This window comes from Vombatus ursinus, unplaced genomic scaffold (assembly GCF_900497805.2).
Source record: "Vombatus ursinus unplaced genomic scaffold, bare-nosed wombat genome assembly UNPS02014781.1, whole genome shotgun sequence".
Lineage (NCBI taxonomy): Eukaryota > Metazoa > Chordata > Mammalia > Diprotodontia > Vombatidae > Vombatus > Vombatus ursinus.
In genome coordinates, this window is record NW_020954559.1 from 17,255,964 (window position 1) to 17,273,598 (window position 17,635).

General features: G+C 39.6%; 1 protein-coding gene across 3 annotated transcripts in view; it reads left to right on the forward strand.

Moving 5' to 3' along the window:
• Nucleotides 1–17,635, forward strand: part of LOC114046257 (tumor necrosis factor receptor superfamily member EDAR) — a 118,710-nt gene that overhangs the window by 69,862 nt on the left and 31,213 nt on the right. For all 3 annotated transcript variants that reach the window (XM_027866539.1, XM_027866538.1, XM_027866537.1), the window contains exons 2-5: nucleotides 3,374–3,442; nucleotides 4,908–5,030; nucleotides 7,593–7,774; nucleotides 15,852–15,937. In XM_027866539.1, the coding sequence (XP_027722340.1) occupies nucleotides 3,392–3,442; nucleotides 4,908–5,030; nucleotides 7,593–7,774; nucleotides 15,852–15,937 (442 nt within the window). In that variant the 5' untranslated portion in view covers nucleotides 3,374–3,391. The remainder of the gene's footprint in view (nucleotides 1–3,373; nucleotides 3,443–4,907; nucleotides 5,031–7,592; nucleotides 7,775–15,851; nucleotides 15,938–17,635) is intronic.

The window sequence follows — 17,635 nt, forward strand, 5'->3', positions numbered from 1 at the left end:
ATCAAAATTGTTAATAAAGTTAAAAAAATGGAAAAAGGCTGAGCTAAGAGCTTTTTGGGCAGCTAAGTGATGCAGTGGATAGAGTGCCAGGCTGAGTGAGGTTAGAAAGATTCATCTCCTAGAGTTCAAATCTGGCCTCAGACACTTACTACCTGTGTGACCGTGGGCAAGTCACTTAACCCTGTTTGTCTCAGTTTCTTCATCTGTAAAATGAGCTGGGGAAGGAAGTGGCAAACTGCTCTAGTACCTTTGTCAAAGAAAACCCCCAAAGGAGTCATGAAGACTCACACAAGACTGAAAATGACTAAACAACAAAAAGTGCTTTTCACATCATAGCTTAATATATGATTGTTGAGTAAGTGGATGAGTGAATAAATGAATTGATGAATGAATGAATTGTAGCTGGATAATCCCACAAATTAAGTAAACAAGATTAGAGTGAGGTGAGAAAATCCAGTACCACCCACTGGACCACTGGAACTATTTGCAGAATTACCCTGTAAACTGGAAAGCAAAAAGTTCCTTCTGTTTGGCAAGAGATGGTAAATGATGATGGGGGAGGATTTTAATGTCTGAGCCTATTATATTGGAAAAGTGATTTGTGACCATTTCATACCAAATTTTCAGAATCAAAACAGACAGGATGCCAAAGCAGAAGGCAACTCCTAGCATTAGTTCCTGACTGGCGTGAGGTCCTTTAGGTGGAAAGCCAAAAGATTTTCCCAGTCCACCTTCTCCACTGAAGTTCTCAAGGCAACATTTCCTTTTGCCAAGGCAAGTCTTGTTTCAGAAATGAAATCCAAACTAGAGAAATATGCTATATCTCCTTCATCCTCTCCCTTTCACCGGAATGACATCAAAGCAATGATTCTCTTTTTCTCCTTCTGTCTCTCTGCCTCTCTCTCCCTCTCTTTTTCTCCCTCCCTCCATCTGTCTCTGTCTCTGTCTCTGTCTCTTTCTCTCTCTCTCTGGCGTAGTGCATAAAACAATGCACTCAGCAAGTAAAACCTGAGTTTGAATCCTCCCTTATGACATTTGCTAGGTGAGTGACCACAGTTAAGTCATTTAACCACTCTTTCAACCTCCACTTCTTCATCTAGGGATACTTCAGGAGGGGAAACAATACCTATCTATCATAAGCTTGTTGTGAGAATCAAATGACATCACATTTAGAGCTTTTTGCAAACTTTAAAGTGATATATACATTTTAGCTGTCATTATTGTTATTATTCAAAAGTAGCAAGGTGGACAGTGGCCTCAAGCCTACCTCAAGTAGCCTCAGAACCTGTTTGTTTCTTAAGCTTCTCGATAAATGTTTCTGGCTTATACCAAATTGAGGCAGGCACAGCCCTCAACAGTATTTATAGGGAGCCTCTCCAGGGCCCTGCTATAATTAGAAGTCAATTAAATTAGAAGCCATTCATATTATGCTTGGAAGGCCTCCGGCACACTTGGGCTTTCTGGGGGGGAGCCTCTCTGCCTCTTCTACCAGCTCAATAGAAACCCAAATGAGCTATCCACTAGGTCTTTGAGGGAAAGGAACAACATTTAGGGAGGGCCTATTCTGAGAGAGGAGGGATTCTATCCCTTTCCACTGGGATCTCTTTTTGCTATTGCTCCTGTTTTCATCTCTCCCACTCTCCCCTTCCCCATGCCTCCACTGCCTTCACCCCACCCCTAACCGCTCCTCTCCCCTCCCCCTCCAGGAGCCATTTCCTAAAGAACTGAAGGTACTTCACCACTCTAGCCTTTCCCCTGAGCTTCCTGCCCTGACCTGCTCCATTGCTGCAAGGCAAACATACAGTGAGTTCACTGCTGGGGTGGCAGGGTGCTTTAATCTTGTCTCACTCTATTTAGTGTTTAGAAATGTAAACTTTGGGGCTCTCTAAGTTAATTTAATAGTGTTCAGACTGTGCTCTAGAAAGGAACAGCAACCAATAATTAGAATCTTTCTGGGAGGTTTTAAGATAAGGACTTTTAACCTGGGGTTCATGGACCACCCTTCTAAGAGGTCTATCGATAGATTTCTATGAGGAGGTCTGTGAACTTGGATGGGAAAAAATGAAATACATCTTTAATTTTTACTGATCTTTTTATGTATTTTATTTTATGCATTTAAAAACATTACTGTGAGAAGGGGTTCATGACATAAAAAAGGTTAAAAACACCTGATCTAGGAGAATCTGGAACTCTTTACAAGATATATCATAGGACCATCACTGTGATTGCTAGGATCAAATGTTATAGTCACATATCACAGCCAGGATGTTTAATTTGTGAAACCCCTGGAGCAATGCCTCAACTGCCCATCTATACTTTTAAATGGGATCTCCTTTATCCCAGGAGCTATTGAAGGGAGGGCACGGAGAGTGACCTTCCTTAGCAGCTATAATCTCTGCCTACTCAATCATCATCAGTTATTATTCCAAGTTAAAGGAAAAATGTCCTTTTAAAGTTCTGCTCATGTTTTAGTGGTGATTGACTTGTGAAAACCAAGAATTGAGAGCCTAGTGTTTCGGATGCTTTATTGAACCATGAGTAACTTGTCTTTTAGAGAAAAGGATCACAGATGTGACATGTAGAAGTTTAGAGAGGGAATGGAAGGGGTTAGACCAAGTGAACTCCAAAGTCTCTTCCAAATCTTTAATATTTTATGAAACATAGACCTTAGGCCACATCTCTTCCTGCTGCTGTAATCATAATGGAGGTGAGCAGTGGTAGCAGGTGAAGTTCTCATCCTGGGTGTTGTGTCAGAGCCTCACCTTGCTGAGGGGCCCAGAGGCCAGGATGGGGCCTAATAGAGCAGCAAATGTTTAGTGCTTAGGAAAAGACTTGAAGTTTTCAAAGCCCATTCCACATATTAAACAATTAGTCACTAACCATAAGGTTTTATAACAAATTCTTCAGTGTTCTCCAAGGTTCTTTTTTTTTCTCTGGGATTTACTCCCATGAGTGGGTGCACTGCTGGGTTAGGGCCACAGAATCAGCCCCAAGGTAGGAGGGAACGGGATTTAGTTTGAATACAGCTTTTCTTTTTTGGTGTGCATTGTTTATCCTTCTGTTTAGTTAGGGCTACATAATAGCTTCATGGTCCATATACTTACAGTAACCTACCTTTTTCTTAAAGGCAATCTTATTCACCAGGTTGGCAGGAGGAGAGAGCATTCATTTATTCATTCATTCATTCAACAAATATTTATCAAGACTCAACTCTGTCCAAGGGTACTGTGCTAGGCATATCTCCAGGGGGAGCAAAGTTAGTTCCTGGAAGAAAAACACTGAGCTTTGTATTTAAAATAGGGGCAAAGTGTCCTGGCAAAGCAGGGTCTTCTAACAATTTTGTGTTTGTGCCTCCCCTACATTGTCTTTTCAGGTGAATATCTCAGAAAATATGGCCCATGTGAGGGACTATAAATGGACTCATTTCCTTTCCTTTCTGGTGGTGAGTATGTCTCATCTCTAAAATTAGATTTCTTCTTGACTATTTCAATTCACTCCTTCCTCTGCTCAGTTTAAATAGCTTCATATTTTGGTGCAGAGAAGATTGATTGTAAATAAGTTTTATGAATCTATAGATTTTAGCCTTTTTCTTCACCTATTCCCAAACCACCAAATGTGGAAGAATCAGTTGGTATGAGAGGTTAGGTAAATCATCCTTTCACACATGTACACATATACAGGGTGTATGGCTACCTAGCTGTGGCTTGTTTTTCTGTGAGTGCCTAGGCTACAGACTAGCATTCACCTAAATAGACCTGGGCCACATTGGGGTGGAGGCTAGGGCACAGGAAGAAGCCAAGGTGGGAATTTCCCATCAAATAGCTGTATATCAAAGTAACTCACAGGATGGGTAAGGCTAGAGCTGGTCATTGGGCTCTACCATTTATACATACAAAGGGGAGAAGGACCCTTATAACTACAAAGTTAATAAATGTTAGTCTAGCTAATGAGCAGTCATGTGCCTAAAACTGTGTGTTTATACCTTGTGTGTATATGTGTATTTGTCCTTACATATTATCTAAGCTTACCAAAAAGGACCAACCAGGAAAAAAAAAAATTCTGCAAGGGAGAGAGTAAGGGAAAATAAAAAAGTAGTAGGGAAAAATGTTCTTAATTTCACAGAAAGGAAAAAAGTCACAATTAAGTTATTACTGAGAATTCCCTTTGTTAAAAGCACTGTTATTTCATCTAATCACGACTTTAGAGCTGGAAGGGACCTTAGTTTCCTTCCCCCCAATTTAGTTTCATCCTCTCAGTTTACAGATGAGGAAACTGAGGCCCCAAGAACTTAAGTGATTTGCCCAGAAGTCATACAGGTAATATATAGCCAAGCCAGAACTTGAATCCAGGTCCTTAGACTAAAATCCAGAGTTCTTTCCGTTGAGTGGATAACTACCTTTTGTAGATAATTCAATTCAATAAATATTTATTGGATCAAATGATATAATGATCAATAATATATGATCAAATGATATAATATATATGAATGGTTTTGTAAACCTTAATGCCCATCCTCATCATCGTTACTATTATTATAATTATTGTTGTTATTGTTATTATGTACCTATATGAACTGGTCCGAAGTCATTAGGAAATAAACTGTTACACAACGAAAAGTGACTAAGACCCCTTAGTGGTAACCATGTTGGAAGAAAAATTATGAAAGTGAGCTCATAAACTGAATAAATACTCTACTGAATGGGTCCCTTCTAAATACAAAAATACTTATACACGCCACCCCACCCTTGCTTCCTCTTCTACCATCACAATAGGAGCTATGGAATACTTAAAGACTGCTCCCCTTCTGAAAGGAAATCTTAGCTCTCTAAGTGCTTATCATTGGGCAAAAGTCCAGTGTTTAAAATGAGTCAAGGAAGGCCAATGTGGATTCCTATTCTTGGTGACAGGTATCTCTGATGTACCCAGCCAGTGCTGAGTATTCAAACTGTGGAGAGAATGAGTATTACAACCAGACCACAGGGATGTGCCATGATTGCCCCCAGTGTGAGCCTGGAGAAGAACCATATATGGTAAGTCCTAAATTTGTCACTTTAACCAGGTTGTTTCCCAAAGCAGATTAGCAGACTAGATCAATCCTGGGTGAACACAAAATACCAAATCCAAGGGTGATAGAGGAAAGATGTGTTAACTTGATGTGAAGATTCCAAAACATGGATGGATCTCTGCTTCATATTCACATGGCTTGGATACATTTTATCTTCCTCAATGACTAGACATTGAGATTGGATAGTGTAATCTCCTGTGATAGACCCTACACTTAGGAGGATGAGGACCACTGACATCTTCTTCCAGCTTGATTAAACATATTTCAAGTAATCTTCACCAAGTATAGCAGGAATTCATTAAAAAAGGGTATCTGATCACAGGTTCTGCATCTGTTTACTTTGGGTGGAAAGTCCACAACATGTAACTCTGTCAGAAACGTAAAACTCTTAGAAAACCAAAAGAAACAAACAAAACCTTTCAAAGGCTCATGTCATAAGATCATAGATTAAGAGCTAAAGAGACTTCCAAGGTCCTCCAATGTCATTAAGTCAATCAATGACCTCCAAGGTCATTAAGTCAATCAACATTTATTAAGCACCTACTATGTGTCAGGCACTGTATTTTTTGTGCATATACTGTACATTCTTTTTTTTTTTGTAAAAAGAGGCAAAAAAGAAAAGTCCCAGACCTCACAATCTAATGGGAAAAATGACAAGCAAACAAATATTTACAAACAAGCTATATGCAGAACAAATGGGAAATAACGAACAGAAAGAAGGTACTAGAATTAAGATAGGAAGATTTCCTATAAGAGATGGGATTTTAGTCAGTATTTAAAACAAGCCACTAGGCAGAGATGAGGAGGGAGAATGTTCCAGGCATGGGGACAAGCCAGAGAAATTAGTCCAAGCCTCCCTCTCATTTTACAGCTGAGGAAACTAAAGCCCAGAGAGGTTTAAGTGACTCACCCTTGATCACACAAGTTGTAAATGACAAGACTTAGAGCAGCATAAGATTTAGGGCAGAGGTAGGATTTGAACCCTAGTCCTCTAACTCTCAATCCAGTCCTCTTTCCATTGTACTTTAACCTCACAGGCAAATGCCAAAAAATCAGGTGCCAGTACCCAACTTTACTAATAATTACTACTGTATTCCCCTTCTGGTTCCCTTTCCTCTCGTTTGGTACTTACGGTAGAGCTCAGATTTGCTCCTTGACCGTACTTGGGTGAGTGCAGGCTGGCTGAGCCAGAAGCCTAATTGTTTGGCTATTGAGCAACTGCATTATCTGGCATTATGAGGAATAGAGTGCCAAGCAGTGATAAATAGAGACAGTATCTAACAACCCACATCAGTGTCCCATAGCCAAGCCAAATGCCAATGGTGAACTTAGAGGCACAACCTGTTAACCCTATTCACAGGCACAAGCTGGGGCCCAGCATACCTCAGGGGCTAAAGTAGGCTGAAAATAGCAAGATTTTGTAAGATGTAGATGATGATATTAGCACCACGTGGTTCTTGCACTGACAGGGTTGTTGTGAGGACTAAATGAGATGATGTTTGAAAACCTTAGAGCACGATATAAATCCTAGTTATTGTTATTGTTAATGCTATTAATAATAAATAAAAAGATGGAACAAAACAAAAGACATGGGCATCCCAGAGATTCAATGATAAAGTTAACCAGATTTTCCAGGTTTAATTCAGCTTTTTCTCCCAGTGCTCCTCTCCTTCACTTTGCCAAAAACAAACAAACAAACAAAAAAGCTTAGAGGAAGTCTTCAAACTTACTAATGTTTATGGGAAAAGGTGATGTAAATTTTAAAATACAATACCTTCCCATAGGAAAAAATTGTTATAAATGGGGTTTTATTCATGTCCAATTTTTTATAGAAATAAACAAGAAAACACCAATTTATTTAGCTAAAAATTATATAGCAGTGACAGGTATTGTGACATAGTGGAAAGAGAGTCAGCTTGAGGTCGGGAAGACATAGATTCTAGTCCTGCCTCTAGTACATGTTGTCTGTGGAACCAGGGGTACATCCCTCTCAGTACCACAAGGAGCTCTCCAAAAGTATAAAGTACGAGGTAATTGCCCATCTACATTGGTAGAGGGAGTTTACACATTAGAAGTGCCCTATACTAATGAAATCACAGGTACAAACAAAAAACCCATAACTGTAAAAGATGTTTTCCTATATGTGCATAAATCTATTAAGTAGAGCAATAAATTAACAAATCACATATATTTTATTTAACTTTTTATTTGAGACTCGAGCAAAAGAACTTGCCCCAGAAATTGGGAGCCAGAGGGACCTCTGGGACTCTTTAGAGGGACTGTGGCCATGGCCGAAAGCTAGAGAGATTCAGGAGCTACTAGCTAGGCGAAAGGAAGAAAGGCTGCATTAGATGGAGAACCTGAGGGTTCATGCCCCAGAGCATGGCAGCAAGCAGACTAACAGGTAGGATATCTGCAGCCTGCTGTTGATGCCAGAAGGAGGGGGCAAGCATCAGGGGTTTCTTGGTACTATTTTAAGTAGAAGCCTTGCACTCTGAGGACTTCCTGGATTTTCTTTTTGTTACAGACCTGTGGCTATGGCACCAAAGACGATGACTATGGCTGTGTCCCCTGCCCCTCAGAAAAGTTCTCCAAAGGAGGCTACCAGATATGCAGGCGTCACAGGGACTGTGAAGGCTTCTTTCGAGCCACTGTCTTGACTCCGGGTGACATGGAGAATGATGCAGAATGTGGGCCCTGTCTCCCTGGGTAAGGACTAAATGTTATTGGTTCTCCTTTCCTTTTCTAGAGAAAAGCTTGAGTTCTGTATAAGAGAAGCACTCCAAAATGAGATATGGCACCTGTAGACTTTCCCTGATGAAAATGCAATTTTAAATGTTTTATAATGGATAATTCAGTCATTTAGAGTATTATACGAGAGGTAGTTCTACTATTAACAGCCCAATCCTGGATTCAGGAAATATGAATTCTAGTAGGGGTGACTGCTACAATCTAGCTACGTAACAGTAGGCAAGTAACAACAATTCTGTGTCTCTGTTTCCTCATCTGTAAAACTCACCTAATGCTACCTGCCCTGAGCCCTTCAGAGAAATGTCATGAGAACCAAATGGGGGAGAGGGCAGGGAGAGGAAATGCTTTGGAAAATTAAAATCATTATATGAATTCAAGGCATTATTATTGGTATTTTATAGAAGGCAGTGTTAAAAACTCTGACTCTGAAGTTTAAGGACCTAGCTTCAAATCCTACTACCGATGCTTATCACTTAACCTCCCTAGGCCTCAATTTCCTCAATTTCCTCACTTGCAAAAAGGAGGAAATTGAGCTGAATCACCCCTAAGGTCCCTTAATAGCTCCAAATCACTTATCCTGAAATGTTCAGAGGACTACTGAAAATAAAACAAAGGCTTTAACTCCACTATAATTCACTACATCACAAGGCTTTGGAGGGAAAGGTGTTGAAACATGATTTTGAAAAGTCTCCTCTTCAAAAAAAAAAAAAAAATGAAGATGTCAAGTCCTGGCCTTGGAGTAACAGCCTGAAAAGGTTGTTTCTACTATGGATGTTGTTGCTAGCACCCTCTAGTGGCCCAATATATAATAATCCTGCTATGTATGTGGTGCTTACACTTACAAATGGGGAGCACAGTTTGGTACTTCAGTAGTGGCAGGGGAGAGGAGGATTGGAATAGAGAAGAGGGAATGAGTGGAATAAAAGGGTACCGTAACTTTGGACTATAACCTTTCACAAGTGACAAGTTCTATGAGAAAAAGAAAATAGGCCCTATCATTAATTCAATTCAGTTCAATTCTATTCAACTCAACAAACATTTGTAGAGTGCCTACTGCATGTTAAAACATGGAAAATAGCCCGAGTTTAGCTTTGTTTCTGAGATGCCATAGGTCTCTACTTCAACCTGTTTTTAAAAATTGGGAAAAGCCAGGTATGGTGGTATACACCTGCAATTAAAACTGCCAGGGAAGCCAAGGTTGGCAAATCCCTTAAATTTGGGAATTCTGAGCTGTAGTAGGCTATGCCAGTAGGGCAGAAAATTTGGCATTGATATGGTGAGCCCATGGGAGCAAGGAACCACCAGCTTGACTAAGGAAGGGCCAAACAGAGCAGGTCAAAGTTCTGCACTAGTCAATAAAGGGATCTGCCCCATGAGTAGGCCCTACATTTCCAGCCTGGTCAAGATAAGGGAGAACCAATCTTTAAAAAAAATTTTTTTTAGAAAAGCAGGAGTGGAAGTGTCTGGAAAAAAATAAAACAGGCATTTAGCATATGTGATACAACAAAAGCCACCTTGATATAATAATATCCTCATAAGAATATGAGAAGAAATTGAAGGAGAGAGTAGAATGGAATCCTTAGAGCAGATGATTAAACCTTATTCTAATTCTTTAAAAATGTGTTTATATTTTCTCCCAAGATGTTTTTTTGAATATTCTTTCCATTGCCTTTACCGGTTAGCCACATTTCTATCATGGGTTAATTTCATCCACACCAACAGAAAAAGGAAGAGGCCCATTACTAAAAAATAAAAGCCAGAAATGTAGTGGGGAGCAATGGATAGAAAACTGGACTTGGAGTCAGGAACACTTGGATTCAAATCCTGCCTCAGACACTGGCTAGCTACATAACCCTGGACAAATCCCTTAACCTTTCTGTGCCAGTTTCTTCATCTGTAAAATGAAGGAAAGGGGGTGGAACTTGCTGGCCTGTAAGGTCCCTCTCAGCTCTAAAACTATGATCCTATGAGATCTACAAAGACCAGAGTTGTTAACAAAGAGGTGAAAAGTAAATCAATAATCATGAAGCTGAGAGACAGAAATTAAGTCTTAGTAAGGTTACAAATCCAGGTCTGGCATTATCGATGTTGAAACAGATGAAACCATGGAAGAATCAATCCTGTGGTGTTAGGCGCTATTTGCTTAGGGCTCTAAGCCCCACATCTACTTCTATACACACTGTAGCAAGAGCCTCTATGCCTCAACTAGGCACATGAAAGAAAATAATAACCTCTGTAGGTTATTATTAACCTATTATTAATCTATTATTAACCATAACCTATATATGTAGAAGACTTCCCTTTATGAGTTTATGACAGCCCTTTTCCCGCTCTCCAAGGCTGAAAATTAGAAAGAAAAAGAACCAGCCATAGGCACCGTTCCAGTAGTTTTCTCTATAAACCAGGTGTGCACAATACCCAACAAACAGATTCTTGCTCAGACATTATTGATCCAGATGCTGACCATCGTATCAATCCGTTTATCTGGTTGTTTTACCAGTATGAAATTATGCCCTCCAGTGCAACCAGGAAATGCTGATGGTGCAATGAGGATATAAGTAGAGCTGTAAACTTCATACTGACATAGGTTAATCTAGGAGTTTCTAGCCAAGTTTTATATGGCTGAAATCATAAAGCACCAAGGTCTCAGAAGAACTAACATTACAAATAATTAAGAGCCATAAAAAGAAGCTCCACAGGCAATAGGTATGGGCAGGCTGCTACTCATTTCCAGAAGCAGTTTGCACCTCAGAAGGAGAAAAAATATATTACTTAGGACAAGGAAAAGGAATTATGTCATAGTAAGACAGAAATTATTTGGGCAAACTGAGTCTTATTTTGGCATGCCCCCATTTAAAAAGAGAAAGAGGAAGGCTTTCAGCATATTGAGTAGATTCTTTATAGAGGATTATGGGAAAATATGGCCAAGAATTACAGAGGATGTAAAGACAAAGAAGGGCTGCAATCTATATCACTGGGAGAAGTATCTGTACCAGCAAAAGTAGACCTAATAAAATAGTGGCCATTTAACATGAGCTCCCTCTTCTCCCATTCTCTTCATCTCAAAACCCTTTGATATCATCTCCCACTATCTCCTCATTTCCCTCAATCTCTGACAAACCCTTTTCTTTGTCAAGGTCAACCCCTCTCATCCCCTTTCATCTCCTCCAGCAGATTACATTCTTTTCTCTTGCAGGAAATGGGAGTGGGAGCAGGAGAGAAAGCATAGAATCTGTTTCCAGGTTAGTTCTGAGCCAAGATACTGTTATTTAAATTAAGCCCGACCAACCCCATGGCTACTCAAACCTAAAACAATGTCCTTTAGTTCCAGCTTCTTCCTTACAACTAAGTTTTATGTCTTATGTCTTTATGTCTTCCAATATATTCCCTAAGCTGTTCTTTTAAATGTAAGGCATATTATAAATAACTACCTCCCTTCCCTTCCCTTCCCTTTTGAAATTAAATCTTTGGTCAATGTCAGATCCAAGAAAACTCCCTGAGGTGAAGGACCATTTCTCATTTTATCAGTATTTCTAGTGCTTAGCATAGCGTCTTACTCACTGTAGGCTCTTAATAAATGCTGGTTAAACTGAATAATGATGGGCCATCCCATTTCCTTATTTTACACTCTGACTTTGAAGAACTAAACTTAATCTTCCATGGCATTTTACTGGGAAGAACTGAAAAAAAAAGAATTGGCAGATTAGTTTAATTAGATTTATGAAAGGCTGTTTATCTTTCCTCAATCCACTGTGGCCATTAGGTTGTGGATCCATATTACCTTTTATTTATCTTTATAACTCCACAAGTATCTTTGGTCTTCCCTTCTTGATTGTGGTTTGGCAAAAGGCTCTTTCCTCATTCACTACAGGCTTTGCTGTGCATCAGTATGTGGCAGTGGCACTCTCTTGAACAATAGCCAGTACATGGGGCTTTCCTACCTAGAAGGACTCAGGGAGTGGACCAGGGGTTAAAAGTACAAAAAAAAAAAAAAGGAAAAGAATAAAAAAAAAAAGAAAAAGGAGGAGAGATCAGATTTCAAAACCACCTCTCAGGCATCTGCTTATGTACTAAAGATGCTCAGCTTGCTAATTTGACATGCCTTGACCCTCTACTCTTGAATGAACCTATAGAGGATGATGAAAAGAATGGAAATGCCCCAAGTGGTCATTTATATTGTTCAACATTTTTAGAAAGCTGTAGCAAGCCCCCAGGGGTGCCTATTGTAAGTTGTATTTCAACCAAGTGTGTCAAGTGAAAGGAAATCTGTGCCTTTTTGGCATAAGGGAAATTGGTCATGTAAATAAGAGAGCCAAGGGGCCATATTTAAACTGTCCATTTAGGGGTTGTATGTCTTAACAGAGATTCAGAAACTTAGAAAGGAATTTCACTGCCACACCACCAGATCCACATGCCAAGCCCTGGAAGACTTAACCCTTTTGTGCCTGAGAATCTTGCTCTGGCTCCCCCACTTATCCCACCTTTGGTGGTTGCCTCAGTCACTCATTACAGAGACTCAGGCTCTAGCCAAGTTTAACTTCACTCTCCAGCCATCTCTTCACCGGCCACCATGCTGTGTGCAGGTAACCCATGTCCCTTCCCACCCTTCCACACAGTGTTTTGTGCATAGTAAAGGCTTAATAAATGTTTTTTTTTATTCCTCCACCCCCAGAAAAAGAGAAAACTTAGAGAATGTCTAGGGAAGATTCCAAATAAGTTAGACTATACAGAGAGGTTCAGAGGATTATAAATTTAAATCTGGAAGGGTCCTGAGAAATCATCTAATCCAACTGCCTAATTTTACAAAGGAGGAAACTAACATTAAAAAGGGGTAAATGACTTGTCCATGGTCATATGGTGAGTCAGTAGCGGAGCTGAGATTTGAACCCAGATTCTCTGACCCTAAATCCAGAGCTCTTTACACTATACAATTACAGGGTCTAAGATTATTTAGCATAAACAAAATACAACTAGGTTCATTAACTAATAACTGTCAAACTCTTTGGTGGATTACTATGTAGTATGTCATTTCAAACTATTTTCCATTTCCATCAAAAACAGGTCAAGAAGAATAGAGGAAATGCTAGTCATGTTAAATATAAATAGTAGAGAATTTTCATCAATAAATACTTAAACACCGACATATGTAAGCAAGAGAAATATAGACTATCCTTCCTGGGAGTTATTTTTAAATAGCATAGATTCTCATAGGCCCAGGATGCTTTTAGGTGTGGTTTTTTCTAAGGGCAGATGGAGTACACTAAATGACATTTGAGGTCCTTTTTCAGCCCAATGATTCCGTAGTTGATCAATAGAGACATATACCTTCTTAAGTAAGTTTAAAACTTAGCTAGCATGGCCATTCTCATACAAGGCAAGACTTGTTGCTCCCAACAGGGAGACCCATTCCAAATACAAAGAGTAAACAATTCCCAAGGTGACTAAAGAGCAAACAATTCACCAAGGTAACTAAGGGCCTCGAATCTGCTTTTATATATGGATTGGTTGGAGGAACTCAGTATGGTTGACCTGACAAAGAGACAAACTGAAGAACGTGGTAGCTGTCTCCATGTGTTTGAAGGGTTGACATGAGGAATGGAAATTTAACATTTTCTTTTGGGTCTCAGAGGGCTGAAGTTGCAAAAAGGCAAAATTGGGCTTGATATCTGGGAACAACTTCCTAACAAAACTATCCCAAAGTGGAACGAGCTGTTTCCGGAAATAGTGTGTTTCCCCTCATTACAGTCTTCAAGCAGAATCTGCATAGACCTTCGTTATTGTGAGGCTTCGTTTTGGGTATGGGTTGGGCTGGGTGGCCGCTGAAGTGCCTTTCAATTCTAAATTCTGTGATTCTGTGTGAAAATCATCATTTTGCCTGTACTTCTTCCTGCCTCACAGGAAGAAAGATGGACACTTTCCTTTGGGAATGAGTGTTTGAGAAAGGGAGAATGGCTCCCAGCCTGTCTCTTTCCAGAAAGGGTTAAATGTAGATACCAAGACTGGTAGCTGTGCGTCATCAAAGAAATGTTTTGCATACTGATTAATTAATGTTTATGAGAAACAAAGGGATCCTAAGATTAAAAAAAAACATTGGAGAAAGGCAAAACAATTATTATAATAATGTTATTGGTAATGTTCCAAATTTATTAAGGTCTGGAGTTTAAATTCCTACACAACCACCAATGTGGAGACCAAGCTGTCAGTAATCACTGCTGTCAGCTGGATGTCTGTCTCTTTATAAAGCCAATAGGGAAAAGGGGGGAATAAAAGAAATTATTAAACAACAACAATGGAAAAATCCAATAGCAGGGAAAGATTTTTCATCTCTTGAATTGTAATAAAGGAAAATATTGGCACTCACTCTCTTTATTTAATGTACTTTTCAGATTGTGATAAATAACATTCATGATCTTCTGCTGAATGTTTATGTTTCTGGAAAACTTGTGCACACTGAGACAGGAGCCAAAGCCAGTGGTTAGAAAAGTTCTGTTGTAACAAATTCAGGCTCTAAAAGATGAGAACCCCCTGCTTTGGCACACTGAATGAATGAATGAAGGAAGGAAGGAAGGAAGGAAGGAATGAATGAAAAAGCATTTATTAAACACTTATTGTGTACCACAGAGGGAACAGGAATAGCAGGGTCAGAGATCTGTCCTACTTGTACTAGATGGAATGATCCCTTAGCCATTTGCTCTGATTCTTGGGTCTGTCTTTTGGGTGAGTCACAGCGATAGAGCAGAGCAAATGCCACTCTGGGATAAAGAACGCAAAAAGTTTTACCCTCACACTGTGATAAATTGTTGAGGTCTATGTCGTCTCCTTTCCACATTCCAGTCAAAGTTTTGCAGTTATATAGGTGTTTAAGAGTAGAAACTGCCCTCTGAGGAGGAAAAGGCTGAATTTAGATTACAGCTGGGTTGGATTTCAAGCTACCTTAAAAAACAGACCTCCAGAGACCTACATGAAGCAATTGAGCAGCTGCCTTTCTAACTCCTGCCACCATTATTGGCAGCCCAGATAAAATGGATTATCTTACTTCCAAAGGGCTCTTCTTTCCAGGTTGGAGCTGAAGCAACACTCGGTCCAGGGGCCCTGAACATAGTAGGCACTTAATAAATATTTATTATTGATGGTGATAATCAGAGCTATATTGTTAAGGCATTTCAGTCATGTATGACTCTTTGTGATCCCATTTGGGGTTTTCTTGGCAAAGATACTGGAGTGGTTTGCCATTTCCTTCTCCAGCTCATTTGACAGATGAGGAAATCGAGACAAACAGGGTTAGCCCATCAGATCTACATACACAATGCCAAACAAATCAAACAGCAAAAAGAATTCAAAAAGAGGATATTCATTCATAGGTAGAGGAAGTTCAGTTTAAGCACCTACTATGTGCACTGCAGCTTTATGTAGTGGATAGAGAACCAGCCTTGGAATCAGGAAGACATAGGTCCAATTCTGCCACACACTGGCTGTATAAACCTGGGCATGTCACAACCTCCCAGAACCCTGAGGCTACTCTCAAAGACTACTGTATTAAGCCAAAAAGTAGGTGCCAATCTGTTTTGGAGAAAATAAAAAGCATTCTTATACCAATGAAACCACAGGTCTAGTCCCCCCCTCCGCACAAAATGGACAGGTACTGTGCTAGAGGGCTGGGGATTCAAAGACAAATTTGAAAAAGCCAGTCCCCTCAAGGAGATTGAATATGTCCTGATCATAAGGAAAAATTCTGTTTCAGGGTAAGCAAAAAAGCCCCAGTTGAAACTCCTTGGGCAGAAGGTGGTTAGTTAAGCAACATTCTTGATTCACACTGTGTATGCGTGATTAACTGCTTTTGTCATGGGACTGCTGGGGGAGATGAAAGCTGGAAATAATCAGTCAAAACTGATAGGGTCATCAAATTGGCAATAAGGAGCCTGCTAAATCATAGTGATTTTATCTCTTACCATGATTGGTCACTGCTTAGCTACTCATGACTTTATGCTCGCTTACCTACATTATTTGTTTTGTCTCATCTTGTCCCTTGGTGCAGTTACTACATGCTGGAAAACAGACCAAGGAATATCTATGGAATGGTTTGCTACTCCTGCTTACTTGCACCTCCAAACACCAAAGAATGTAAGTTGTTCTTTTGGTTTCATTTTGCATCTTTAAATAAATAATAATAATAATATTAATTAATGATGATGATGATAATCATAATATAAGCAAGAATCATTTGCATTCTTTCCAAGAGAGATGACCCTGCTGCATACTCAAGAAACAGCCTTAATTAATAAGTCCTCTTTCTAAAGTTTTGGGAACTGGAGTGTGAGGATACCTGGAATAAATTAGTCCACCTAGCCATTAATTACTAGGTCAGAATCTTAGAATATTGGAACACACAGAAAATAAGAGATCATATCATCCAATCCCCTCATTTTCCAAATGAAGAAATGTACTAGCAGTTGTTTTGGGTTTTTTTGCCCCACAAAGCTGGAGAAGTCACTTTGGGGGGGGCGGGAAACTTCCTAGGAAACAAACCCAGGTACGTTAGGACAACTGTTTTATAGCTAAAAGGAATTTTTAGAGGATATCTAGTCCCACTCCTTTTTAGAGATGAGGAAACTGAAGCCCATAAATATGATTTACTTGGGCAAGTCACTTAACCTCTGTGTTCTAAGCAAGTGGTGTCAAATTCAAGTAGAAATGGGGCCACTAAACCACACAAAAGGATTTCTGCAGGCCATATGTTGACTTAGAAAACTACCATTGAGCAGTAAACTACTAAATGGTGCAGTAGATAGAGCACTAGACCTGGAGTCAAGAGGACCTGAGTTCAAATCCAGCCTCAGACACTTCTTAGCTGTGTAACACTGGGCAAGTCACTTAACTCTGATTGCCTTGAAGAAAAAAGAAAACTACATATTAACATTATATGTATTTTACTCTATTTTTATTGTCATAAATATTTTGCAATTATATTTTAATCTGGATCCACACTCAGGAATGTAGTGGGCCATGTGCAGCCCACATGCTCTAAAGCAGCTCTCTATAACTATAAGTTGCAGAGAAGGTTCTGACCTACATTGGTAGAGGAATTTTCCTTGCCTGGGAGTGCCCTCTATAATTAAATGGAAGGTCCAGTCCCTATCCAATCCCTATGGAACTGGCAACAAACTAAATATCTGGGCACCAGGAGACAAGCCAGCTTAGTGCAAAAATGGTTGAACGCTTGGGTGATGAATTTTGGGAAGGCAACAGTAATTCACAAAAGCTTCCTAAATTGATTAACAATTTAGTTTCCTCTCCTCTTGAGGGAGAAAAGTGAAAGCAACATGGTGTGTTTTTCCTGTAAGATTGCTAGTGCATGAGAAGATAAGACGACCTTTTACCATTCCTTTTCTCACAGGATGCTGCCTTATGATGGGAAGAGAATAGGAAAAGGAATAGCTTTTTTTGTTAGTAGTTTATTATTTTTGGTTTTCAAGTAACAAATACTTTTAGTCTCTTCCTCCCACAACTCTCCCAATCGAGTAAATCCAAAAAAAAAAAAAAAAAACCCAGTCTTCACTACATAGCTGCATCGTCCAGCAAAACAAATTCCCACATTGGACATGTCTTAAAATGCATGTCTCTTTCTGCATTTGAAGTTAATCACCTCTCTGTGACGAAGTGAGTGGCATATTTTGTCTCCCTTCCTTTGGATTCATGGTTTAACATTGCATTGATCAGAGTTCTAAAGTCTTGCCAAGTTATTTTTTCTGCATAACATTGTTATCATTGTAGAGACTGTTCTAATTCTGCTCACCTTGCTCTGCATGCATTTGCCAAGAC